Source organism: Budorcas taxicolor, chromosome 7 (genome assembly GCF_023091745.1).
Source record: "Budorcas taxicolor isolate Tak-1 chromosome 7, Takin1.1, whole genome shotgun sequence".
NCBI lineage: Eukaryota > Metazoa > Chordata > Mammalia > Artiodactyla > Bovidae > Budorcas > Budorcas taxicolor.
The window spans coordinates 38,244,296-38,270,686 of record NC_068916.1 but is presented as its reverse complement, the minus strand read 5'-3'; the positions used below and the strand labels follow the sequence as shown (position 1 = coordinate 38,270,686).

The 26,391-nt window shown below is 50.4% G+C and overlaps 2 protein-coding genes across 2 annotated transcripts in view; both read left to right on the top strand.

Annotated features, from left to right (window-relative positions):
* Positions 1-1,450, top strand: part of UIMC1 (ubiquitin interaction motif containing 1) — a 129,833-nt gene extending 128,383 nt beyond the window's left edge. Inside the window, exons 14-15 of the mRNA XM_052643052.1 lie at positions 362-404; positions 918-1,450. Of these exons, the coding sequence (XP_052499012.1) occupies positions 362-404; positions 918-1,128 (254 nt within the window). The 3' untranslated portion in view covers positions 1,129-1,450. The remainder of the gene's footprint in view (positions 1-361; positions 405-917) is intronic.
* A 6,341-nt stretch (positions 1,451-7,791) lies between these two features.
* Positions 7,792-26,271, top strand: HK3 (hexokinase 3). Its single transcript, XM_052643245.1, has 19 exons — positions 7,792-7,816; positions 10,454-10,578; positions 14,221-14,383; positions 14,597-14,751; positions 14,838-14,957; positions 15,045-15,140; positions 16,352-16,451; positions 16,534-16,717; positions 17,184-17,339; positions 17,495-17,728; positions 18,079-18,374; positions 18,485-18,624; positions 18,704-18,823; positions 22,820-22,915; positions 23,083-23,182; positions 25,194-25,377; positions 25,498-25,653; positions 25,806-26,039; positions 26,127-26,271. Exons 2-19 carry the CDS (start codon positions 10,483-10,485, stop codon positions 26,269-26,271), a joined length of 2,775 nt encoding a protein of 924 aa, XP_052499205.1. The 5' UTR covers positions 7,792-7,816; positions 10,454-10,482.
* The last annotated feature ends 120 nt before the right edge of the window (positions 26,272-26,391 follow it).

The window sequence follows — 26,391 nt, the reverse complement described above, 5'->3', positions numbered from 1 at the left end:
GTCTTCTGATGACTATAAAAAGGCTGCCTCTCTGAGCCCCATAGCCTGCTGCCTTTAGGTCAGCAGATTATAGATCTGCAGGTAGCATATATATCTTGGCAACTCGTTGTTCCTCAAGTCCAGATTTGAAGTAGGTTTATTCAGTGGTTATTCATTCAAAAGTATTCACCTCTGTACTTCTGCAGCTAAGCCTATTGGATGCTAATGCTCAGATTCCATTGGTCTGGGGATTGGAGATCTGAGCCACCTGGATAAGCCTGATGAAGAACAGTGCCCAGAACATAGGAAGCACATGAACAGTGAAAAGTATTATGATTGTAGCACTACTAAAAAGATTATTACTTTTTCTCTCCTATCACAGATACAGAGATAAAGACCAAGTTTTCAGAAACAGGAGCCTTCAGGTGAGTTGAGGTGTGCATTGAAGTGTGGCTGTCAGCAGTTTTAGAAACAGGCCTGGTCCTGTATTCTGTGTATAATGTGGTATTCAAACAGTTAAAGTAGAAAGCTGTGGAGCTGTGTGACCATTCTTGATATAACTCTGTGACCCTCATATGTCTAGGCTAAGAATTGGATGACTACCTCCGTTCATTCCTGGTGTTAATATAAGCACAGAAAAAGCTGTCTTACTCTTTTTTGCCTGTCTATCCCCACCCAGCCCTCATCTTTTGACTTAGAAGTCAAACAATTTGGGAATTTGGGTCTGAATCCTCATTTCCTCACTGCCTGACTGTGTGGCTTTGGGTGTATGATTTACCCAGTGTCCTCATCTGTGAAAGGGAAATGACAGTACTTATCTGATTGAATTATTCCAAAGATTATGTGAGCTAGTAGTATATGTAAATACCCCTGAGACACATACTTATTGCTTATTAGTAGGTGTATCGTGAATTCTGATGTTTTTTTCTCCTCTCTAGGGTGTCTTCACCAGGGCTAGAAGAAGCAGGCTGCAGCAGAGAGATGCAGAATTCCCTTACACATCTCAATTCAAATGAGTCTCCCATCAAGTCTTTTGTTTCTGTTTCAGAAGCCACAGATTGCTTAGTGGACTTTAAAAAGCAGCTTATTGTCCAGCCACGTAGCCAGACACAAACCAAACCAGGCAGAGGAAGGAGGAGGAAATCCTGAATTTCTAGGGTCCGAAGGTTGACGAAATCATTAGCAATAGAAGTCTGCCATGTTTATTAAGCCTTAGTGGCCTGCAGTTCATTGTTAAGGAAGTTTTGTCCCTACAGTTTCTACTACCAGCATCTACTCAGCATTCTGGTTTTTATGTTTTCTATGAGCTATACAGACAACTGTGTGTAGTGTTTTGTTTTGTAACAATCTGTTTGAATTCAAGTATAGTTAAAAAGACAATTTAAGTATATTTATCTATGTTTGTATGAAGTCTTATTTCAATAAGATGGAGAGTTTCCTTTTTGTCTCTGTGTTGCAGGGCTTGGGGAGGGGTGTTTTAATTATGGAGCTAGTTCTCAGACTCATAAATTGTATGTTTTGGAATTCCATTACTGGTCTCTGACATACTGCCTATATTCACTGAATGTGTAGTGTACAGTTTTACTGTTTTGACCTTCTCTGACATCATTCTGGAAGATGCCAAGGGATTGAATGCTACTTCTGTTCTCCTGTCCTTACTGTTCAGTGACTTGTCACTTCATCTTGCTGCCTCACCCAGTTAAGAATTCTCAGCCAGAGCACAGGACCTTTGAAGAAATATGTCCAGTCATTCTTTCCAGGAATTTGTAAATGAACTCTCAAGTTATTAATTTCTATACAATTATTTTTTCTTTCTGGATTAACCAGTGGGGATGCCTTGCATATTCATCTGCTAAAGCTGAAATTGCTTCTCTTGCCATCAGAGGTCATAGCAGCAACAGGAAGTAACTTCCATTTCAGTACATCAGTAGAAGAATGCATGTTCTTAACCTCGTTGCTCAGGATCTTCCAGTGAAGAACAGAGCTGTGGTCTATCCTCAGTGTACAGATAGACTCCAAAGATGAGAGGATGTTGAATGGCAGAAGCAACTACTTAAGGGAGATGACCAAACAAGGATGTTGAGAAAACTAGCATTGGCCCAAGTTGATTTGATGTCTTAGTGGAAGTTGATATGAGGTGACTACCAAGCAGGAAAGGATCTTGGGGCAGGATAAATGGGGCACCACTCAGACTCTCCTGACTTCTGATTTACCAAGTCCAAAATTTTCTTTTCCTTTATTTTTTAAAATTTAATATTTTAATTCATTTATTTGCACTGGGTCTTAGTTGTGGCATGCAGAATCTTTAGTTTGACATGCAGACTCTTGGCAGCATATGGGAACTAGTTCCCTGACTGGGGATCAACCCAGGCCCCCTGCATTGGGAGCTCAGAGTCTTAGCCACTGGACCACCAGGGAAGTCCTTCCTTTATTTTAAAACAAATGTGAAGTATATGTTAGACTGGGAAGTTCAGAGATAGCTGGATGTAGGACACAGCACAGGCTTTTAATGTACTGTTTCCTGCCTAGCTGCCTTTGCATACAAGCTCTTAAGAGTTAGAAGAAGGCGGGATGGCAGGCTCACTCTGTTTCTTCCATGTCATGGTGTTGGATGGCACTGACATTGTGGCCAGCATCACATAATTGCTGTTATTTTTTGAGCATTTGCTATGGTTTAGACAACGTGTGTGCCTTTGTTTAATCCTCACAGCAACCTTATAAGGTAGGTATTATCCCCCCCCCAATTTTCGGATGAGGAAACAGGCTTAGGGTGAAAAAATAAAAAACACTTTTTGTCCTTGGCAGTGAGACTACAGTGCTCTGCCTCTTCAGTCCTAACAAAAATGCTAGTATTGATTATTTTCCCGTTTTCCTTCTAATGAGAAGTAGTTTATCAGTTATGTCCCATGACTTTAACTTTCACTAGTTTTCTTTCTCAGTAAACGGCAGTTTATTGGAGGTAAAGTTCTATAAATGGGGTAGTATGTTTATCTCTCTGCCTGGAGATAAGAATAGGGAAAGGGCTGATTCTGGAAAGGGAATTATTTAACTTAATAATTGAGCAGTCTCCCTAGAACATGAATCAGTGGGAAATTGTTGGAGGAGGGTGTAGATCAGCGGGACTACTACTGATAGGCTTATTTGTTAACTAATGTGGAATCAGGAGAAAACAGCCATCTCCCTAGGCCCTCCACCTCTATCTTTGGTAAAGGCTGCTTGCTCATTTGTCTTATTCTCCCAATACTGGTGGTCCTGTGTGAGGGACCTTAGACAGTGAAGAGACAAAGTCAGTGGAAAGAATATGACATCAGCTTGAAACTTTGGCCACCTGATGCAAGGAAATGACTCATTTGAAAAGACCCTGATGCTGGGAAAGATTGAAGGTGGGAGAAGGGGACAACAGAAGATGAGATGGGTGGATGCCATCACTGACTCAATGGACATGAGTGAGTAGACTCTGGGAGTTGGTGATGGACAGGGAAGCCTGGTGTGCTGCAGTTCATGGGGTCACAAAGAGTCAAACACGACTGAGCAACTGAATTGAAGTGAATCTGAAGCTCTGCTTCTGATACAAGTTAACATCTATGAGACCTAGTTTCCTTTTCTATAAATTGGGGGAAAGCTTACAGGGCTCTAAAGAGTAAGATTATGTATATAAAAGCACAGTATCTATCTCATAGAAGGTGAGTGAATGGCAGTAGTTGTTATTTCAATGTGATGCTAGTTTTGTATGTCTTAAGTAGTGTCACGGTGAGAGGTGGAAAAGCCAGAGGGGTGATGTGCAGATGTGAGAGGATACAGTTTGATGACCTTAGTTCCATCAAGTACTAGCCTTCCACAGCAAACTCAGATGTCAAGCTTGCCTCAGGCCATCAGGTTTTGGGGTTTTGTTTCTTGTTTTTGTTTTACTTCTTAAAGATGGGAAGCAGCTGTTCTGCTAGTGTTGCCAACTCGAGGAGCTGGGAAACTCCGTGAACTTCACAAGGCATTGTGATGAATGGGGAAGGAGAAGGTAACTTTTCTATTCGGGATGGTGGTTGTGTTATTTCACTTCATCCTTATAACAGCCCTCTAGCCGAGGCTGTGCCTTGCCCATTTCCCCTGGGCACTCATTGTTCTACTACATACCCACAGGGTCCTATTGCAAGGACCTGCAACTCTCTGCCTTAGCACTTCTCTAGGCTAGTGTGCAGCAGAGCTGGGAGTGCCAGGAAGTGAGGGCCTCTGAGGCAGCCCTCAACCAGTGAAAATGGAATTTGGAGGATAAATTTCCCAGCTTCCTCACCTCACTTAGGTTCATTCTACATGTCTTCCAGAGTTCCTTCAGGGCTTGAACCTCAGGAGCTCTCAGCTCAGCAGTAACTTAATTATGTATGCTCTGTTGACTTCCTTCCCTTCCTATCTCATTTCCGGCTCCCCTGTCAGTACTTCCTGGATCAGGGCTGGGACTAAGGTGAGGGACCCTCACTCTTTAGTTCGTGTAAAGTAAGAGTTGATACTAGTATGAACTTCAAAGGGTTTCTCCACATTTTGTAGCTAGGTACTTCACATGCATTGCCCTAATCCTAACCCTAGCCTGGATTGCTTCCCAATTGAACGACACTCAAATTAGGTCCACTTCTGGAGGAACCTGTCCTAAGGCATTATTAGTCTTTATGTTTTATACACAGAAAACAGGCTCAGCGAAGTGTAGAAACTCATCTTGATTCATACAACTGGTAAATGAGATGAGATTCAAACCCAGGTCTGTCTGACACCAGTGCTGATTCTCTCTACTATTCCGCACTACTTCCTAACCCCACTCGTCACAAAATCCAATGGGAATTTTAAACTTGGATGGGCCCATTCTCACCTGTGAGGCAGAGCAGCTTTGGCCCTAAGTTGATCTAGAAGATGGGAATTGGGGTGAGGGAAAGGCAGGTAGTAAGTAGATGGTAGTACCAGTGGGAAGATGGAAGAATGTATAAACCCTGAGTAGGAAGGCTGCTGAAGCCATGTGTACCTGGAAGGCAAGAAGAGATTACTTATTTCCTCTCAGTTTCAAAAGCCCTGTACTATTGAGGTTGTGGGAGAGTTCTTCAATTTAAGAAAAATTAACTAATACCTCTTCCCTGGTGGCTCAGATGGTAAAGAATCCACCTGCAATGCAGGAGACCCAGGTTCAATCCCTGGGTTGGGAAAATCCCCTGGAGAAGGAAATGGCAACCTACTCTAGTGTTCTTGCCTTGGAAATCCCTTGGGCAGAGAAGCCTAGTGGGCTACAGTCCATGAGGTTGCAGAGTCAGATACAACTGGACAACTTACATCTTCAGTTTTCATCTCATGTTAGATCTAGAACAGGGGTGCCAAAGACAAATAAGAATCATTCTTTGAGAGTCCACAGTGCAGTAGGGGAAGGCAAACAGATTCTATTGATAGATTGTAGTCAATGCAATGATACAGGGAGATCAAGACACTACGGGATCAATAGGCTGCTACTCAGCTAGGATCAGGGCCAGGAGGAGCTTGTCTGGGAAGGCTCCCAGCATGTTGATGTCTAAGGTGTAATTTAAAGAATGAGGAAAAGTTACGTGGAAAAGCTGGATGGGGCAAAGAGGGAGTCAATCCAGGCAGATCAGCATGAACAAAACACTTAACAGTAAAGAGCAGCTTGATGGGTATAGGAGAGCTGGAGTAAAAGGGCATGGGGGGAAAGGCAGGAAGCTTATTTGGGCTTGAGGGCCTGTGTGCCTGGCCTTTGGGCACTGTCAGCTGTGAGAAGCAAGCCTGGGAGCAGCTCAGAACAAGGATGGCCTGGCTCTCATCCCAGCCATGGTACTTGGGCTATAGCCCATGTTTCCCCCAGCTATCTGCCTCTCCTCTTTCCTTAGTTCCCCCTGAACAGCTGGAGATTGGCGCTTAGGGTCCATGAGGACCCTTGTCAGGACTTGTCCTTCCCCTTGTTGGTCAGTGGTCATCTGGTCTGAAGAGAACTGCTGATCCCTGCTATGCCTCTGCTCCAGTCAGGGCTGTCATAGTATTTCACAGACCCCAAGCCCAGGCTGCTTCCTCCCTGCATAGGCTCTAACATAGGCCTTCTTTGACACTCTGCCTAGGGTACTGGGACCCCTGCTGCTGGGGAAATAGACATGGGACTTCCAGAAATACAGACAAAGAGCCCTGGCATTGCTTGTCAGGGATGTATCCTCACTCAGGTTCAGGAGAGAGCAAACTGTCAGCATGAATCACAGCTGGGCCTTGGGCATTCAGTTCTGTGTTCTCTCCTAACTAAACAAAGTTGAGAGAGATGAGCCCCAGGCTAGGCAGGCTGCTATGTTGTGAATGACGGCCACTCTGTCCTCCCCACCCCCATTCCCAATTTTCCTGCCTTTAGAGCTTATCTGCCTGATTGCTGCCCACTGAACTGTGCAGTGGGGCTGATGTCTGGCATGTTTCCAGGTCCAGTCATGCCCCAGACTGACAGAACAGGTATCATCCTTGGTCTCCATGCTGGTGTCATGTGTAGGCTGAGTACTGTTATGGTTAATGGTAAGATTACTGTTGATGAGGTAGCCGGAAGTTTTAAAGTATCTGCTCACCAATTTCGAGGGAAATTGGTGCACTATGTCTAGTTACCATGGTGGGTAGGTATCTCAGTCCATTTGGCTTGCTATTAAATACTACCACAGACTGAGTGGCTTATAAACAATGGGAATGTATTTCTCACAGTTCTGGCAGCTGGACATCTAAGATCAATGTGCCAACGTGGTCAGATGAAGGCCCTCTTTCAGGTTGCAGACCACCCACTTCCTGTATCCTCACATGGCAGAAGAGGCAAGGGAGCTCTCAGTGACATATGATGAGAACACTGGTCCCATTCATTAGGGTTTCACCGTTAGGACCTAATCACCTCCCAAAGACCCTACTTCCTAATACCATCATCTTCAGCATGAGGCTTTCAACATAAGGATTAGGTTGGTGGGGGTGGGGGACAAAAGTATTTAGACCACAATACTGGGCATAGTGATATCCCAGCTTTCTGCACATTCAAGAAGACATTCAGGGAAAACCAGCTGGCTGGCCCACAGCTCCACTGCAGCTTGAGATTCCTCTTCCCCTTCTGGTAGGGAAGTCCCACAGTGTGAACCTACTGTTAACCTCTTGGCCTATAGACTAAACTCCAGTCTGGCTGCCTCTCATCCCACCATATATCCTCACCTACATGTGTCATCTTGAGGTCCTTGGAGCTGAACCCCAATTCCATGAAGTTGCCTTGTGCTCCGTGATTTTGTACATGTTGTTCTCTTTGTCAAGGACACACTCCCACTCTTCCTTCAGTGCTCAGCTTCCTCAATTTCTGCCCACTCTGGGGCAGGGTTAGTCTCTTCCTCTTGTACTCCCACATTGCCTCTTGTTCATTTAGTAAGTCCTTCCATGTTTTGGAAAATTGTCCATTGAACTGCGTATTTCCCAGGCTAGGTTCCTCTAGTTCCTTTCCAGTGGTGAGCTACCACTTCAGAACTCAGACTCGGAGTGCCTGTAAAATGGATGGAGCTTCCCAGCATTGCAGAGGGGATATCCTAGGGCTCTTGACTCAGTTCAGAACTCTCAACTTCCTGTGGTGATCTTGCTTAAATTTGCACCATGGTCCTGCCTAACCCAGCCTCCCCTTAAGACAGACTCAGAGGGAAGTGCACCTTCCTGAATTAGCTGGTGTCTAGTGAGGGTGGGGCTTGGTGACATTGTAACTCATATCACTGGTGAGTTTCACTTTGGAGTGCAAACCAGGCCAGTGGATGGCTCGTTGAGAAAGAAGAGCTCAGATCTAAGGAGAGTGACCAACTGCTGCTTCTCCCAGGTAAGATCCTTCTCTAATTACTGCCAACCTCAGTCCCAGCCCCTTGCTCTCATCTCTCCTACTTAGGCCATCCTGGATGAGTGGAGGCTGGAAAGACTAAGTTGGCTCTTCTTTAGTGGTGGTTCCCATCCTCGGTAGAGGTCCCTGGCATACCTTTCAGAAGGAAGGCCTGTTCGATGTAGCTGATTCAGCTGAATAATGCCAAGAGGCCCCTAGTTATTCAAAAATGAGACCCTAGGCTGGGTTCAGGGATCTAGTGATGTGGGAGACATGTCCCTCACCATAGGGACTCTCAGCTAGAAGAGACACGAATGCATTTACCAGAAGTGTAAACATGGGTTACTTGAGGGAAGCTTTTAGTCTCTGATGTGTAGAAGTGCTGAATAAATATTGAATAGAAGAAGGAATGAATAAGAGAGAATGAATGAATGAATGAGCTAGCTGGGCCTCGAAAGGAGAGTGAAATCTCACCATGTGTGTATCCCTAGGCCTTCCTCTCCCAAATATAATTGCCTTATTTACCCCATTTTATCCTCAAAAGAGACCTCTAACATATGTGGAACATATGTTTGACAGATTTGAGAGAGAATATAGGTATATGTGACTTTGGGAAGATTTGTTGGAAACTGATTTCTTGGTTCTCTGAATAAGAAAAAACTCCCCATCTCTCAATTTTTCTAGCTGTTAGGCAAGTTTTACTGACAGCTGCTTAGGCCAAGCTCTGTGCTGGGCACTGAAGAAATAATGACTCAGACACAGCAATTCTAGGGAAGGGTGTGAACAAAGGCTGAACAGCCAGAGATAGGACAAAGCTCATAGTGTGTCTGGAATATGAAGGGGAGGAGCAAAAGAGGAAGCTTGGGTTGAGGACAATGTCAGGGGCCTGCAATGCCACAAAACAGTGTTGGGGACTTGTTTTTTCTGCAGTAGAAACCATCACAGTGTGAAGGTTGTCTTCCTTTCTTAGGAGAGATGGGACTGGGGAATGACATGATAAAGTCTATTTTTGCACAGTCACTCTGGGTGACATGTTTGTTGTGGGTAGGGTGGGGAGGTAGACACACAGGACTGAGGAAAAGGCTGGAATTGGGCCGTCAGGAGATCACGGGTGACAATAGGAAGGGCAAATTCATGGATGTGTTGGGAGTGACAGGTGGGGAGAGGTTGTGATGGTGGGAAGGCAACTTTCCCAAAGTTTACCTGTTATAGGAGAACAGATGCCTTCTGCCCATCTTGGGCCCTCCAGTGCACCACCCCTGAAGGGCACTTGAATCACTGAAGTCTTCTTTGGAAACTTCCTGGTCCCCTTTTAATTCATATCCAGATGGGAAAAAAAAAAAAAAAGGCCTTGAGATGGAGAGGGTCTTCCTAGGTGGCGCTAGTGGTAAAGAACACCCCTGTCAGTGCAAGAGATATTAATCCCTGGGTTGAGAAGATCCCCTGGAGGAGGGTGTGGCAACCCACTCCAGTATTCTTGCCAGGAGAATCCCTTGGACAGAGGAGCCTGGTGGGCTAGAGTTCCTCGGGTCGCAAAGAGACACGACTGAGGCAACTTAGCATGCATGCATGAGATGGAGAGGCCTGGTGCTGCCGCTCTGTGGAGAGCTGTGTCCTCAACTTTGAGCACGGCTCTTTCAGGTCAGCGTCATCCCACCTTCTGAAGCCCACCATGTTGTTTGTGTTGTACATCACAGTTCCCAAAGCATTTTCCCTATTGTCACTCTGTTTAACTCTGGTGACAACCTTGCAAATGTAGAGACTATCATCTCCTGTTTTTTACACATAATGAAACTGAAATGCAAAGCCATACACGCCCAAAGTCAGCACTAGTGGAACCCTTTTCTGAAGTGTAGATCCGTCCCTGTCCCCATCTCTCTTCAGCATGAAATTCACTCAACTTGGCATGAAAGTGCCAAGCCAGCCTGCTTGCCTCTGCAACAGATCTTAACCTGCTCCCCACTTATCTCACACCCCTTGTTCCAACCTCGAGCACAGCCCTGAACTCCCCAGTGCAGCAGCAAGTCCCCCTCTGTCGTTGCCCGTGTCAGCCATACTGTGATCATTGGTAAAGCTGTGAAGCCCCTGAGGGTGTGGCCTAGGTCTGCTTCATCTGTACATCAGCACATGGCACAGTAGGCATTGTTGTTAAGTCGCTAAGTTGTATCCGATTCTGTGCCCCATGGACTGAAGCCCACCAGGCTCCTGTGTCCATGGGATTTCCCAGGCAAGAATACTAGAGTGGGTTGCCTTTTCCTTCTCCAGGGGATCTTTCCAACCCAGGGATCAAACTTGTGTCCCCTGCATTGGCAGGCAGATTCTTCACCACTAAGCCACCAGGGAAGTCACGGTAGACATTAGGGGCTGGTAATGTGAATAAATGACAGAATGAATGAATGGCACTGGGATGAGAAATCAGCCTTGCCAGTGCTCTCTTGCTGTACATGCTCTGGAAAATGAGGGCCTTCTGGTTGATTTACTGAAGAATCTTTGATGGTCAGAGATTCTGAGCTCTGCCCACATCTTCCTTCCTGGTCCCCTTCAAAAGGAAGAAAGTTAAGGGTCTTCATCACAGCCTCTGAGGTTCATCGCAGACGGTGGAGTACGTAGTTCATCCAGGCTATCCCTTTTCTCCCATAGGAGGGCACCCCTCACCATTGTGGAACCGCATGGACTCCATTGGGTCTCTAGGGTTGCAGCAAGGGGAAGGAGCCCCTGGCTGCCCCCAAGAAGGCTTGCCTTGCCCCTCAAACACCTCTGAGATGGTAAGTTCAACACTAGGTCCCTGTCCCATGCCTCTTCATGCCTCTTCAGGCAGGGGTGGCCCCACAACGTAGCCATGGGCTCACACCCATGCAGCCCTTTCCAGTGTACTGAGCCTTTCATATCTGATCTAGTAACTTCCTCTTTCAACACCCCTCACCACTGAGAGGTGGGGGTTATCTTTCCCTCTAACAGATAAGGATGAAGGGGCTTGGAGAGGTGATGTGCTTTGAGTTTAAGGCATGACAGGAGCTTGAGCTGAGGTGTTTCAGCTCCAAATATATCACTTTTGGCACCTTGGGTTGTCTCAGTCTGGAAAGGACCCTCCAGGGTTTTTCTGGTAGAAAGTTTAAGGCCCTTTCTTTCCTCACTTCTCTAGTCATTCCTGTACATCTTTTTCCCCTCAAAGTGGCCACTTTAGTCAGGCACACAGATTATTTCAGTGCTGAACTCAACTTGGAGGTTATTGTGGTTCGTATACCTTAGGTTAGCTCAGAGTGAGTTTCTCTTTTTCTGTCATCTTGACCAAGATTTAGAAGCCCTTCCCTACCACACCCTTGAGCAGGAAACACTTGGGTAAGTCATTTCATATCTTTTCATCTCTGTTTCTTCATCAGTGCAAGGGAGGAAAATGGAGGGAAATGTCTAAGCCCCTCACCCTGAAGGATTCAGTGAGCTGTTGGAGATAAAGGAACTGCACAGAGGAGGCATTCATGAAGGGGTTCTTGAATTGTTCCCAGCCCATTCTGACATCTGCTGGATTTGGCTTGTTGCCCACCCTGTGGGGTTATCATCCCTCACTGCATTTCATGCCCCCACTTTACCCTTGTCCAACCTCTGCCCCAGACCCTGCTGTAAACATTTCCTCTATGCACAGCCTGTAACTGGGCCCCAGAAGGGAGCAGGGACTCTGCTGCCGTCTGCCCTGCTGGGCTTGCTCTAGGGCCTGCCACCTCCTCTTCTCTTACATCACACCACTCTCTCCTGAGACTTGTACACTGGTCCTACACCAACCCTGCTGGCTCAACTGTGCACACCTGCAGTTTAAAGACAGTTCTCTTTGGCTTTGGGGGAACTTCACATGCAGCCAAACATCCTGTGGCCTTGGGTCCCCACTCAGCACCACAGGCCTCCGTCTCAGCTCCCCTTCCCATAGTGATCTAAGAACTATATGGTGTTGGAGCCCAGCACCACCTGCGTCCCTTCCACGTCTGTTCCCTCAGGACTCTGTCTCCAGAAGGGACATGGAGTCAGGCTCCCCAGGCTGGTTGTAACTTGTACTCGGAGAAAAGGGAACCACGTTGACCATGTCCTGTAGACCGGCCACTGTCTCACCACTTCACAGAGGTGTCTCACCTCACTGTCTTCTCAGTCCTCTCACATTACTGAGAAGGGGGTGCTATTTTTATTCCTGCTTGACAGAGGAGAGGTGAGGTGATGAACCCAGACTGACCAACACAGCAAGTTGGTCAAAGAGTCCAGCATTGAAGTCACATAAAATCCACCCTTACTCTCCTGGCTGAGGTCTCTCCCCACTCTTCTTGGGGGGAGGTTGAGGGGGGAGACTCCAGTAGCTTCTCCTGGCTGCTGCATGCCCACCAGCACTGGCCAGGGAGTAGTATTATTCTCCTGGTGTTGCATAAGAGGTAATTCTCATCATGTCAGAGAGAAGTTTGACTTGCCCAAGGCCACATTGCCAGGACTTCCCTGGTAGCTCAGAAGTTAAAGAATCTGCCTGCATTGCGGGAGAACTGGGTTTGATCCCTGGTTGGGAAGATCCCCTAGAGAAGGAAATAGGTACCCACTCTATTATCCTTGCCTGGAGAATTCCATGGGCAAAGCAGCCTGGTGTGCTACACCCCAACCCCATGAGGTCTTAAAGAGTCAGACATGACCGAGTGACTAACACTTTCACATTGCTAGGAAGTGGCAGGGCAAGGACTCAGGTGTAAGCTTTCTCACTCCAAGTTCTTGATGATGGAGTTTCTTCATCAGCTTTGGGTTTTTTCGGTGTTTTTACAAGGCTTCACATTTATTTGGAAACATCTCTGTAGTCAGAGAGGTCTGGATTCAAGTCTCACTCTTCCCCTTACTACTTGGATTAGGCAGATGACTGGCCTTCCCTGAACCTCAGTTTCCTCATTTGTGACATAGTAATAGCCTCTCCTAGCACGCCTGGCTACTGGAAGCAATAACATGAATATGAAACTGAACATTTGGCACTCCAGTTAGAATCCTTTGCTTCTGTAGGGATCTGTTTCCCATTCTCTTCCTAAAGCAGGGGTGGGACTGAGTTGCTTCTATCTCCCCATTGGGCAGCCTCCCCCTCCCTGGCTCTCCCTGCCTTCTTATCCAGGTGCCTGAGTGGTACTTTTCAGATATAGGCCCAGGATGGGGCAGCAGGTCATAAGAATTCTATTCCTATGAGATGGGTGGTGGGGGTCTGGGAGAGTGGAATCAGGGCCTGGGGCCCTCTGAAAAACTCAAGGAGACTGCTGAGGTCTCTTGGAACGACCGGCCAGAGGGTTGTCCAGGGGAGGTTCCCACACAGACTTGAGGTACTGGAGCTTTTCTTAAGCTCCACTGAGCTTCTGTGGAAAAGAACCTGGTGTCCCATCCTCTGCTTTCCCTGCCTGCCTGCCCCTCCCTTCACTCTGATCCACCCCTGGCCCAGCCTTCCCCTGTATCCATCCCCTTTGCTCTGAAGAAAATCCCTTTGTGTTCTTCCTCCAAATCTTCAAATGGCTCATTCCTTTCCTTCATTTAGGTCACTTCCACAGGGAAACCTTTCCTGACCAGTATCCCAAAATACCTCTTCCTCCCCTGGTCACTCCTGAACTTCTATTTCTGCCTTTCTTTTCTACCATTACTACCAGAACTGTATTATGTGTTTCTGTGCTTATTTTCTGCCCCCTACACTAATCTGAGTTCCACAAGAGCAGGCTCAGCTGGTTGTGCAATATATGGTGCTTAGAATAGTGCTGGATACGTATTAGGGGCTCAGTCAATGTCTGTGGGAAGGATGGCCAAACTGTGGGAGGCCTGTCCTCCACAGTGTGGCCCCCAAACTCTCCTGGGCCGGGTTTGCCCAGGTGCCACAGTGGAGTGTATCAGAAGAGGGGAGCCCCTGAACCTGAAGGCATTCACACATTTGTTCATTCATTTGTTCATCCAACAACAATGCACTGAGCAGCTTGGCTCTGGGTACTGGGGAACCAGAGCTAGTCAGTAGTGGGGTGATAGGGGAGAAGCCTCACCATCTCTGAATTCAAAGAAGTGGAGGGAGTTGCAGAGAGCTGACAAGGAGCCATGTGGGAATAGAGCCGGAGGAAGTGTGTGGGTCTTCCCTCCAGAGAGGAGCCTTCTGAGAGTGTAGGAGCTGGTGCAGGCTGTGAGCAGCAGGAAAGCCACAGGTGTGTGAAGAGGTGAGGAGGGGGGCTGGACAGTTGCTGGGAGAGCAGCAAGGCTCTCGGGGCTCAAGCAGGGCTCAGGTCAGCCCCTAGGAAAGCTGAGGGAGGGCTGCTGGTCTGAGTTAGGGAAGGGAGATGTGAGCTGGGCCAGGCTGGCCTCTGCCCTGGTTGGAGTTGGGGGATATGGCTAGGCCAGCAGGCCACCCGTCCAGATGTCTGCCCGTTTCTCCTCAGGTACAGGAGTGCCTACAGCAGTTCAAGGTGACAGGGGCACAGCTGCGGCAGATCCAGACCAGCCTCCTGGGCTCCATGGAGCAGGCACTGAGGGGGCAAGCAGGCCCTGCCCCTGCTGTCCGGATGCTGCCCACATATGTGGGGTCTATCCCACATGGCACTGGTGGGTGGCACAGACTAAGATGGGTGGCCAGGCCTGCAGAGAGGGTTCTGATCTGGGAGAGAGGTGGGTGGAGGGGGGTGGGGTGTGTTCCTTACCCCTTGCTCCATCTCTAAGGTCCCTTGATGAGCCTACACAGGCCTTAGGAATGTTTCTGGGAGGTGGAGGGCTTGGTCTCACCAGCTGCATGCCTTTCTGTGACCTGCTTGCCCGCAGAGCAAGGGGACTTCGTGGTGCTGGAGCTGGGGGCCACAGGGGCCTCACTGCGTGTTCTATGGGTGACCCTAACGGGCATTGAGGGGCACAAGTTGGAGCCCCGGAGCCAGGAGTTTGTGATCCCCCAGGAAGTGATGCTGGGTCCTGGTCAGCAGGTGAGCACTCAGTGCATAGGCTCCGGGCCTGGCTGGGCAGCTGGGGCTCCAGTGGGCAGAGTTAAGCCCCCAACCCCATTCCACAGCTCTTTGACTTTGCCGCCCGCTGTCTGTCTGAGTTCCTGGATGTGCTGCCCGTGGGCAATCAGGGTCTGCAGCTTGGGTTCAGCTTCTCCTTCCCTTGTCACCAGACAGGCCTGGACAAGGTGAGGCAGAGTGTCTACGGGGACAGTGGGTGGAGGGGCTGCAGGGCCGTGAAGGTCGTTGGATTGACCTGACCTTCCTTCCTCCAGAGCACCCTCATTTCCTGGACCAAAGGTTTTAAGTGCAGTGATGTGGAAGGCCAGGATGTGGTCCAATTGCTACGAGACGCCATCCAGAGGCAGGGAGTGAGTAGAGGCAGGGGAGCAAATAGGGCTGTGTCTTGGGTTCTGGGAGGGCCTGCTTTCCTCTTCTGTTGATATCCTTTATCCACTTAACCCTGGGGGTAAATACTGCTACCATTCTTATTTTATGGGCTTCCCTGGTAGCTCAGCTGGGATTCTAAACCCAGGAGAATCCAGGAGACCCCAGTTTGATTCCTGGGTGGGGAAGATCTGCTGGAGAAGGGATAGGCTACTCACTGCAGTATTCTTGAGCTTCTCTGGTGGCTCAGATGGTAAAGAATCTGCTGCAGTGTGGGAGACCAGGGTTTGATCCCTGGGTTGGGAAGATCCCCTGAAGGAGGGCACAATAACCCACTCCAGTATTCTTGCCTGGAGAATACCCATGGACAGAGGAAGCTGGCTGGTGAGCTACGGTCCATGGGGTTGCAAAGAGTTGGACACAACTGAGTGACTAAGCACACAACACAGTCTCATTTTATAGGTGAGGATACTGAGACTAAGAAGGGTCAAATAAATATTGAGGACTAGATGGGAAACAGATGAAAAGACTTGACCCTCTCCTCAAGGACCTTGCAAGCCTAGTGGGGACAGCATCCCAATAAAAGATTGTCCCTGTTGAGAAGGTGATTCTGATGATTCTGGGAACACAGGGAAGGGTGCACTGTGGCCTGAGCAGAGACCTGAAGGAGAAGCTTGCCAGGTGCATAAGCTGTGGCTGGGGAGGAAGCTCTAATTTCAGTGAAGGGCATTTTCAGAAGTCTGAGTGGCTAAGAAAGGCTGCCTTGGATCCATTGGACTCACCACCATGGGTGCTATGTGAGTAGCTGGAAGTCAGGACTGAGAGGAGCAGGCTTGGGAAGATAGGCTGGGACCAGGGCAAGCAAGTGAGGTGAGTACAGCGCAGCCTTCAAGGTGACATGCTTGCTTACCCTTGTCCTGGTCTTGTGAGGAGCACTGGGGTTCCAGAAGTAGTGGCTGAGGCTGAGAGCCTCTGGGAACTCCAGGGCCTGAGACAGGGGCAGATGAACCAAGCAGCAGGGGTAAGAGGGAAGAAAATCCTTTATAGGGTGGGAGGGCCTCCAGCATACATGGCACAAATGTGTGGGGCAGGTAGACATACATTTGGGGGACCCTGCATGTCTCCATCAAATCCAGGGCCCCAGCCCCACCCATCCCCCGGGCTCCCCAACCTCTGTCCTCTCTCTGTTGCCCAGGCCTACAGCATTGATGTTGTTGCTGTGGTGAATGACACCGTGGGCACCATGATGGGCTGTGAGCCAGGGGTCGGGCCATGTGAAGTTGGGCTGGTTGTAGGTAAGTCACACAGGTGTTTGTGATAGTGGATGGAGGGCCTGGATGCCTGGTGGGCAGGCCCTGATGGGGTTGTTCCTGCCAGACACCGGCACCAACGCATGTTACATGGAGGAGGCAAGGCACGTGGCAGTGCTGGACGAAGACCGGGGCCGCGTCTGCATCAGCATCGAGTGGGGCTCCTTCAGTGACGAGGGGGCCCTGGGGCCAGTGCAGACCATCTTCGACCGCACCCTGGACCATGAGTCATTGAACCCGGGTGCCCAGAGGTGGCCTAACCTTCTCTCTAGGTCCTACAACTGCTTTGCTCCTCTCCCGCTCTGCTGTTCCTGTACTCTAGTCTTTAGGCCCACACCTCTCGCTCCCCGCTTGCATCCTAGGGGGCCTTGGCCAGTCTCAAAGAAGGAATGGCTCAAGGTTCTAGAATGCAGAGTTTTCAACTCTTATTCCTGACTCTGGCCAGCTCTGACAGGGGTTAGGGGTTGGGAGTAGTCAAGCAAAGGGTCTCCTACCCTCCTTGGGTCCTTCCAGGAGCCCCCTTGAACTTCATCTAAACCAGAGGGGGTAGTGTGGCCTGGGTAAACACCCAACTATCTCCGAGGAGGCCATTTGCTTCTGGACCCTTCAGTCAAGGACCCCAAAGAAAATGAGCTCTCTTTGGGAGTTCTTGGAGGTGGGGGTAGGAGGGCTGAGGGCTTAGGAAAGGCTCTGGCCAGCCATCCTTCCGGCCTGTAGGTTTGAGAAGATGATTGGGGGTCTGTACCTGGGTGAGCTGGTGCGGCTGGTGCTGGCTCACCTGGCCCAGCGTGGGGCCCTGTTTGGTGGCCACACCTCCCCTGTCCTGAGAAGCCAAGGCAGCATCCTCCTGGAACACGTGGCTGAGATGGAGGAGTAAGTGTGGCAGGCAAGGGAGCTGTGACAAAGGGACTCCTGGCTTGGGAGTTGGGGGGATGGTTCTCCCCTGAGGGAGCCATGGATGGAGCTTTGGTGGGGGCAGGGAGCTTCTGGCCTCCTTGAGCCCCAAAGCAATACCCTGTCCCCGCTAGTCCCTCTGCTGGGGCAGCCCGTGTGCACGCTGTCCTGCAGGACTTGGGCCTGAACCCGAAGGCCTCAGATGCTGAGTGGGTGCAGTGTGTGTGCATGGCTGTGTGCACGCGGGCTGCCCAGCTCTGCGCTGCTGCTCTGGCCGCTGTCCTCTCCCGCCTCCAGCACAGCCGGGAGCAGCAGGCTCTTCAGATCGCTGTGGCTACCGGAGGCCGAGTGTTTGAGCGACACCCCAGGTACTTGGAATACAGCATGAACCTGTGTGAGCAGGTCACCGGAGCATGTGTGTGTGTGTGATACCAGAGGGCACTCTGGTACCACAGATGCAAGGCAGTGGATGTAAATGGCTCCCTAGCAGAATAAAGATGGACGGAGGGTTAGGGGAGGCCAGAAGAGGTCAAAGGGGAGAAAGAGGGTTCTCTTGGGTGTGCAAGGGAGGGGATCACAGGAACACTGGGTGAATGGCTGGTGCATAGATGGGTTTAGAACTGAACTGATTTGAAGTGAGGGAGCCCAGGGCTTCGGCATGCTGCGGGGATCAGGGCCAGGTGCCAAGCCAGGGCGCACCTGCTGTGTGTCTATGTAGGTTTCTCAGTGTCCTACGGGAGACAGTGATGCTCCTGGCCCCCGACTGCAATGTCTCCTTTATCCCCTCTGTGGATGGGGGTGGCCGGGGCGTGGCAATGGTGACTGCTGTGGCTGCCCGCCTGGCTGCCCACCGGCGCCTGTTGGAGGAGACCTTGGCACCATTCCGGTTGACCCGGGAGCAGCTGGCAGAAGTGCAGGCACAGATGCGAGAGGCCATGGTCAAGGGGCTCCAAGGGGAAGCCTCCTCCCTCCGCATGCTGCCCACTTATGTGCGGGCCACGCCTGATGGCAGCGGTAAGGACCCGGCCTGAACCTGGAGCGGGGACATGGGCTCCCGGGGTCACAGCATGTGTGGGGCTGGAGCCTCCAGCTCCATCCTAGAGCTGAGGGTCTCTGCCTCACAGAGCGTGGGGACTTTCTGGCCCTGGACCTGGGGGGCACCAACTTTCGAGTCCTCCTGGTGCGTGTGGCCACGGGAGGTGTGCAGATCTCCAGCCAGATCTATTCCATCCCGGAGTGCGTGGCCCAGGGCTCTGGACAGCAGGTACCCATGGCCTGGAGCTGATGTCAGGGGCCAGGGAAGGGCCTAGTGGCCTGCTCCCTGACTTGCTCTTACCCCGCAGCTCTTTGACCATATTGTGGACTGCATTGTGGACTTCCAGCAGAAGCAGGGCCTGAGTGGGCAGAGTCTCCCCCTGGGTTTCACCTTCTCCTTCCCGTGCAGGCAGATGGGCCTGGACCAGGTGAGAAAGGTGGGGTCCAAGGAAGCCATCCTCAGGGGTTTTCCACTAACATGCTCTTCATGGAGTGGGCAGGAGGTCCAGAGGGGGCTTTCTGAGCTGGGGAGAGGACCAGCTGGAGGCCCTGCAGGGCTGTGCCTTGAACCTAGCCTCAGTTTTCCCAGACGTGGCAGGCTCAGGTGAAAGGGATGTGGTAAAATGGCCTGGAATCCAGGGCCATGGAAAGACATGGGATGGAGAAGGACATAGTTAATTATCCCTAGAGGCTGCCAGTGGGCAGGAGAGTGAAGTCAGTGTTAGGTCTGGGCACCTGGGAGCAGTGTAGGCCTGCAGGCTGAAGGCAGAGTTTGTTCTGTCTCTCAAAGCAGCTTGTGGTTGCATGGTTTATACAGACAAAGCTAGTGGAGGTGATGGAATTCCAGTTGAGCTATTTTAAATCCTGAAAGATGATGCTGTGAAAGTGCTGCACTCAATATGCCAGCAAATTTGGAAAACTCAGCAGTGGCCACAGGACTGGAAAAGGTCAGTTTTCATCCCAATCCCAAAGAAAGGCAATGCCAAAGAATGCTCAAACTACTGCACAATTGCACTCATCTCACATACTAGTAAAGCAATGCTTAAAATTCTCCAAGCCAGGCTTCAGCAATACATGAACCGTGAACTTCCAGTTGTTCAAGCTGGTTTTAGAAAAGGCAGAGGAAAAAAAAAAGAAAAAAGAAAAGGCAGAGGAACCAGAGATCAAATTGCCAACATCCGCTGCATCATCAAAACAGCAAGAGAGTTCCAGAAAAACATCTATTTCTGCTTAATTGACTGTGCCAAAACCTTTGACTGTGTGGATCACAATAAACTGTGGAAAATTCTGAAAGAGATGGGAATACCAGACCACCTGACCTGCCTCTTGAGAAACCTATATGCAGGTCAGGAAGCAACAGTTAGAACTGGACATGGAACAACAGACTGGTTCCAAATAGGAAAAGGAGTACGTCAAGGCTGTAAATTGTCACCGTGCTTATTTAACTTCTATGCAGAGTACATCATGAGAAACACTGGGCTGAAAGAAGCACAAGCTGGAATCAAGATTGCCGGGAGAAATCTCAATAACCTCAGATATGCAGATGACACCACCCTTATGGCAGAAAGTGAAGAGGAACTAAAAAGCCTCTTGATGAAAGTGAAAGAGGAGAGTGAAAAAGTTGACTTAAAGCTCAACATTCAGAAAACAAAGATCATGGCATCTGGTCCCATCACTTCATGGGAAATAGATGGGGAAATAGTGGAAACAGTGTCAGACTTTGTTTTGGGGGGCTCCAAAATCACTGCAGATGGTGATTGTAGCCATGAAATTAAAAGACGCTTACTCCTTGGAAGGAAAGTTATGACCAACCTAGATAGCATATTCAAAAGCAGAGACATTACTTTGCCGACTAAGGCCCATCTAGTCAAGGCTACGGTTTCTCCAGTGGTTGTGTACGGATGTGAGAGTTGGACTATGAAGAAAGCTGAGCACTGAAGAATTGATGCTTTTGAACTGTGGTGTTGGAGAAGACTCCTGAGAGTCCCTTGGACTGCAAGGAGATCCAACCAGTCCATTCTAAAGGAAATCAGTCCTGGGTGTTCATTGGAAGGACTGATGCTAAAGCTGAAACTCCAGTACTTTGGCCACCTCATGCAAAGAGTTGACTCATTGGAAAAGACTCTGATGCTGGGAGGGATTGGGGGCAGGAGGAGAAGGGGACAACAGAGGATGAGATGGCTGGATGGCATCACTGACTCGATGGACATGAGTTTGCGTGAACTCCAGGAGTTGATGGACAGGGAGGCCTGGTGTGCTGTGATTCATCGGGTCGCAAAGAGTCGGACACAGCTGAGTGACTGAACTGAACTGAACTGATCCCATTCCCAGCCTTGCTGATGTTAGCCTGGTTCAGGGATAGGTGCCTGGCTGGGGTTGGCAGAGGGACAGACACAGGTCTAGACACAATACCTCCACATCCTTCATCAGGAATGCTAGACTTCTCATGCATACCCCTAAGGACTGCCACGGGGACAGCTCCTCCCAGACCTCTGATCCAAGTTCCTAGGAGTCTTCTCAACACCCCCAACTTCTGCTAAAAAGCTCCTCTGGTGAGGAGCTCGCTGGCACTGAAGGTGCGCACCAGGTTCTTCCACACCTGTGCTCTCTGGAAAGTTCTGCCTCCTCTACTCCAAGCAGCCTTCGTGTGATTTTCACTCGCCCTCTGCTCGCACTCTGACCTCTCAGACATGGACCTCTGTGCTCCAATTTCCTTTGGATCGTGCAGCAGGCAGTGTCTATCTGCTGGTCTGCTTCTCTGCTGTGTCTCCCTCCAGCCTAAGCATCCTGGCACTTTTTTATTATTCCTTGTAAGGTGAGAGAGAATGGCTTTCCAGGTGGCCTAGTGGTAAAGAATCTGCCTACAATGCTGGAGACAAGGGTTTGATCCCTGGGTCGGGAAGATCCCCTGGAGAAGGAAATAGCAGCCACTCCAGTATTCTTGCCTAGAGAATCCCACTGTTGCCTGGAGAGGAGCCTTGGCTATAGTCCATGGGGTCTCAAAAGAGTTGGACACAACAACAACAATAACAAAAGGTGTGAGAAGCAGGTGGAACTCTGTGCAAAATCAGGCATGCAGGAAACATGGTCCTATTCATTTTCTATAACAGAACTCGATTTCTATGTTAAGCCAACATTCTTTTCAGAAGTGAAAACTTAATGTTAATCAATTCAGGGACCCCCTTATCCAGGCAGGGGTCCCTCCTTTGCTGTATAGAATGTGCAAACAAGCCAGGAGTTTGGGGAGACATCTAGGTGCCTGCTATTTGGACTCCCTCTCTTGTTCTCTTGGGTCTTGACATCTCTCTTGACACCTTACCTTCCCCTCCATGGAAGGAGGTCAGAGGCTGTTTCTGTTTTCAGATTATCCAAATACCTTTTGTTTCCTCCCCTCCCCTACAGTGGCAGGCCCAGGGTGGAGGGTTTAGGACATCTTTCTCAGAAAGCCATCCGGAACCTGGCTCCGACTCCTGCCCACCTCACCTTCCCCTGACCAGGGGGTCTTCCTCTTATCTGGGAGCAGGGAAACTTTGCTGTTACTCACCAGCTGGCTCTCCCTCTTACCCACTCTTTCTCTCTGATTTCTCTTTTTGAGACAATGAGCACAGATCACACTCTAGCTGTGGTCCTATAGGAAAAGGAATAAAAGGAAACTACTGGGAGAAATGTCATATAATATTTCTAAAATCTCCTGCCCCAAAGATTCCCAGATCTGCTCTTTGTGCTTCTACTTGGGCAGAGCAGTCATTTCTCCTAATGGTGGTAGACTAGTTCCCCCGTCCCCATCCCACCCAGAGGAAGCACAATAAGAAAAGAACAGTCCCAAGTACAGCCAGGCTGCCATTACTAAGTCCACAGTTTAAGGCCAGTTTCTCACGGGGAATTGCTGTGTCCCCTCCTATCCTGCTCAGGTGTCTGTTCCTGGCTCTTCCATTCACTCCTCATTTGTAGATGAAACATGCGTGTGAACCTCCCATTGACTCAGCTCTGTCCCAGCTCAGAATTTCTCCCTCTCAAGTGGCTCTTGCTAGTTGTTTCTGTAGGAGCAGACTGCTGTCATTTAGACCTCTCTCTGTCCTTCCCTTTCTCAACACACAGCACTCATTCTGTTCATTCCTAACCCGATTACAAAGGACCATTCCTTCTGGGCAGATGTCTTAAAGTGGCCAGACCTTCAGACCATCTCAGCATTCTGGCACTAAAAATAGAAGACGTAGGTTGGATGGTTATTAATAGGCTTCTTCACACTGGGGAGTTGAGAGGGGGCAGAGGGCAAGGCCCTCAGCCATATGGGTAGAGTAGGACAGCCTCCCACTGGGGAGGGAACCCTATACACTGTATTCTGATGGGATACAGGCTTCAGGGAGGCAAAGAGAGATTCCAGGGGGCCTCCAGCTTCCTGCCTCCCCTTGGTCCCACCCCAGGGCATCCTCCTGAACTGGACAAAGGGTTTCAATGCATCTGACTGCGAGGGCCAAGACGTTGTGTGTCTGCTGCGGGAAGCCATCAGGCGCCGGCAGGTAAGGAGTCTGTCTCCAGGGCTGCTTTGGTGCAACAGGGCCTGAAGGGAGCGAGGGGTCTCCGTCTGCCTGCTGGGGGGCCCTCTGCAGTAGAGACCTATGGGTCTGGTGCTGGTTGCTGTGACAACCGTGTTGCCCAGCAACTAGAGGCATCCTTTTTCGTACAGGCAGTGGAGCTGAATGTGGTTGCCATCGTCAATGACACGGTGGGGACCATGATGTCCTGTGGCTACGAGGACCCCCATTGCGAGGTCGGCCTCATCGTCGGTGAGGAGGGCCCTGCCTTTTGTGCCTCTACTGCCTGATGCTAATTTACTGCCTCCTGTTGATTCCTCAGGTTGGACGTTCCCCTCACCTTGGGGATGTGGCATCATGCCAACCTGAGCCCATGGGGCCCTGGAACACTATTGGGTTGATAGTCTGGAGCTTGGGTGTCTAGCCCAGCTCAACTGCTGACTCATAGGCATTTAAGCTCTCTGAACCTCAGTTTGCTTATCTGTTAAATGAATGTGAGCTGTGGAATGTTACAGATTTGAGTAGAAACACTAGCTCTGTCGGGCTTCCTGGGTAGCTCAGCTGGTAAAGAATCTTCCTGCAATGCAGGAGACCCCAGTTTGATTCCCAGGTCAGGAAGTTCCCCTGGAGAAGGGATAGGCTACCCACTCCAGTATTCTTGGGATTCCCTGGTGGCTCAGATGGTAAAAAATCCACCTGCAATACAGGAGACAAGGGTTCAATCCCTGGGTGGGGAAGATCCCCTGGAGGAGGGCATGGCAACCCACTCCAGTATTCTTGCCTGGAGAATTCCCATGGGCAGAGGAGCCTGGCTGACTACAGTCCTTGGGTCTGTAGTCAAGGAGCCTGACAGGACTGAGGGACTAAGCACAGCACAGCACACTAGCTCTGTCACTTCCCCCTGTATGACTTTGGGCAAATCGCCAAAGCCTCTGTTTCCTCATCTCTAAGGTGGAGATGATAACATAACAATGCCTTGTCTGAAGGCGTGATGAGGATGAAATGAGAGGGGACAAAGTATAGCAGGATGCCTGGCTCAAGACACACACAGTATTTGGAATGCAGTGGACCCCAGGGGTGGGGGTGTGCAGAGAATGAGTTGAGATGGCCCTTTGAGAGGTCCAAGATTTTAAGTCTTTATTAAGCTCCTCTCCTCTGGCCAGTGGGAGGCTGGATGTAGGGACAGGAAGACATTAAGAAGGGGAAAATATCTGCCTTCTCGGAACTGACTGTTTAGCGAGGATTGAGTCCAGAAGAGCACCTGGCCATCAGAGAGAGCTGAACCCAACCTTAAGTGCCAGGGCAATGAGGCCAAGATCAGAAAAGAAGCAGTCCCAACATGAGTGAGACTTGAAAAGAAAGCCTTGAAAAAAGGGATTGGCTAGATGGAGGAGGAGGGCTCTCATAGCTCCTTGGACATCCGTCTCTTAGAGTGAGAGGTATGTGGCAGCCTCGCAGGAGACTGCGAGCTTCTTGATCATAGTGCCTAGCACTGGGAGGTGCTGGAGAGAGGTGGCCCAGATGGCTGTGTGGATAAGTAACTGGATGGAGGAGTTCCGGGGGCCAACACACCTGCTTAGAGCTGACTGTGTGTTGGGAAAAGGAAGGAAATACCTTTACCCAGGGTGTGCCCTCTGCCTGTAAGCTTCTTGGCGTCAAGGTCATATCTAAATGTTGTGTTCCCTCTGTGGGTTTTCCTAACTTTTGAGGCAGGAAGACTCACCTGTGCTTGGGCATCCCATGATGCTCTTCTTTGCACCTCTGTTGGGGCAGCACCACAGCTGGCTTCTCATTGCCCAGGCTCTGGCCACTGTGGGGCTCCTCCTCATATCTCATTTTTATGTCCCTGGTCCCTGGCCCAGCACCTGCTATTTGACTAAAGCACCTGCTATTTGACTGAAGGCCAGTCCCAGAAGGTGTGGGCCTCTCACCTGTGTGACTGCAGGGCTGCCATACATCTCCTAGGAGATGACATGACTGACAGGCATTTGGGGAGCACGCTGAGGCAGCATGGGAGATGGATTGATGGTGGTGCTGGTAGGAGAAGTAGTGGAGGCCCAGAGGGCTTGGTGGTGGCAGGGTCTGCAGAAGGGATATGAGAAAGGAAGGAAAGAGGACTGACCTGGCCCTGGAACAGGCCAATGAACATGTGGAGATGGAGAGGGTAGGAAATGAGGGCAAATGTTGCCATCTCGGTGGGAGGGGCTCAAAGGGATCCTGTGGGCATCAGCCAATGCAGACACCCCATCTGGGCCCTCTGCAGGAACAGGCACCAATGCCTGCTACATGGAGGAGCTCCGGAACGTGGCAAGTGTGGATGGGGACTCAGGCCAGATGTGCATCAACACGGAGTGGGGCGCCTTTGGGGATGACGGCTCTCTCAGCATGCTCAGCACCCGATTTGATGCCTGTGTGGACCAGGCATCCATCAATCCCGGCAAGCAGAGGTATAGGTTGGGCCAGGCAGGTGTGACTGGTGGTGGCCGGCACTGGTTGATATGGCTGGTGGCTGGGGGTGGCTGGGGCTGGGGCCTTAGCCCTGTGGGCACACACACATGTTCATGCAGGTTTGAGAAGATGATCAGTGGCATGTACTTGGGAGAGATCGTCCGCCACATCCTCTTGCATCTGACTAGCCTTGGAGTTCTCTTCCGGGGCCAGCAGACCCAGCGCCTTCAGACCAGGGACATCTTCAAGACCAAGTTTCTCTCTGAGATTGAAAGGTGCTGAGGCCTATATTATGTCCCTCTACCTCCCAAAGGACTCTTTCCTGGGGTGGAATGCTGGTTGGAGGGAGGTCCAGCCCAGAGGACGGAAAAGTAATGAGAGGGGGTGCTCATGCAGGACCTGCCCTTCTGTTCCCTCCTGTTCCTAGTGATAGCCTAGCCCTGAGGCAGGTCCGAGCCATCCTGGAGGATCTGGGGCTGCCCCTGACCTCAGACGATGCTCTGATGGTCCTGGAGGTGTGCCAGGCTGTGTCCAAGAGGGCTGCCCAGCTTTGTGGGGCAGGCGTGGCTGCCGTGGTGGAGAAGATTCGTGAGAACCGGGGCCTGGAAGAGCTGACCATATCCGTGGGGGTGGATGGGACCCTCTACAAGCTGCACCCTCAGTGAGTCTGAGTGGCGGGCTGGGCAGGGGGCTGTGGCCAAGTGGGACTGGACTGACCTAGGCTCACATTGGCCTCTCCCCCTCACAGCTTCTCCAGCCTGGTGGCAGCCACGGTGCGGGAGCTGGCCCCTCGCTGTGTGGTCACCTTCCTGCAGTCAGAGGATGGGTCTGGCAAAGGTGCAGCCCTGGTCACTGCTGTTGCCTGCCGCCTTGCCCAGAGGACTCGTGTCTGAAGAAGTCTCTAGCAACCAGTTCTGTTGGTCCAGGGCTGGGACCCTGTCTGTCCCCAAGCCAGGCCCAGACACCCAGGACTTTCCAGAATAGTCATGTGTGACCCCCGCTGGGGAGACCCT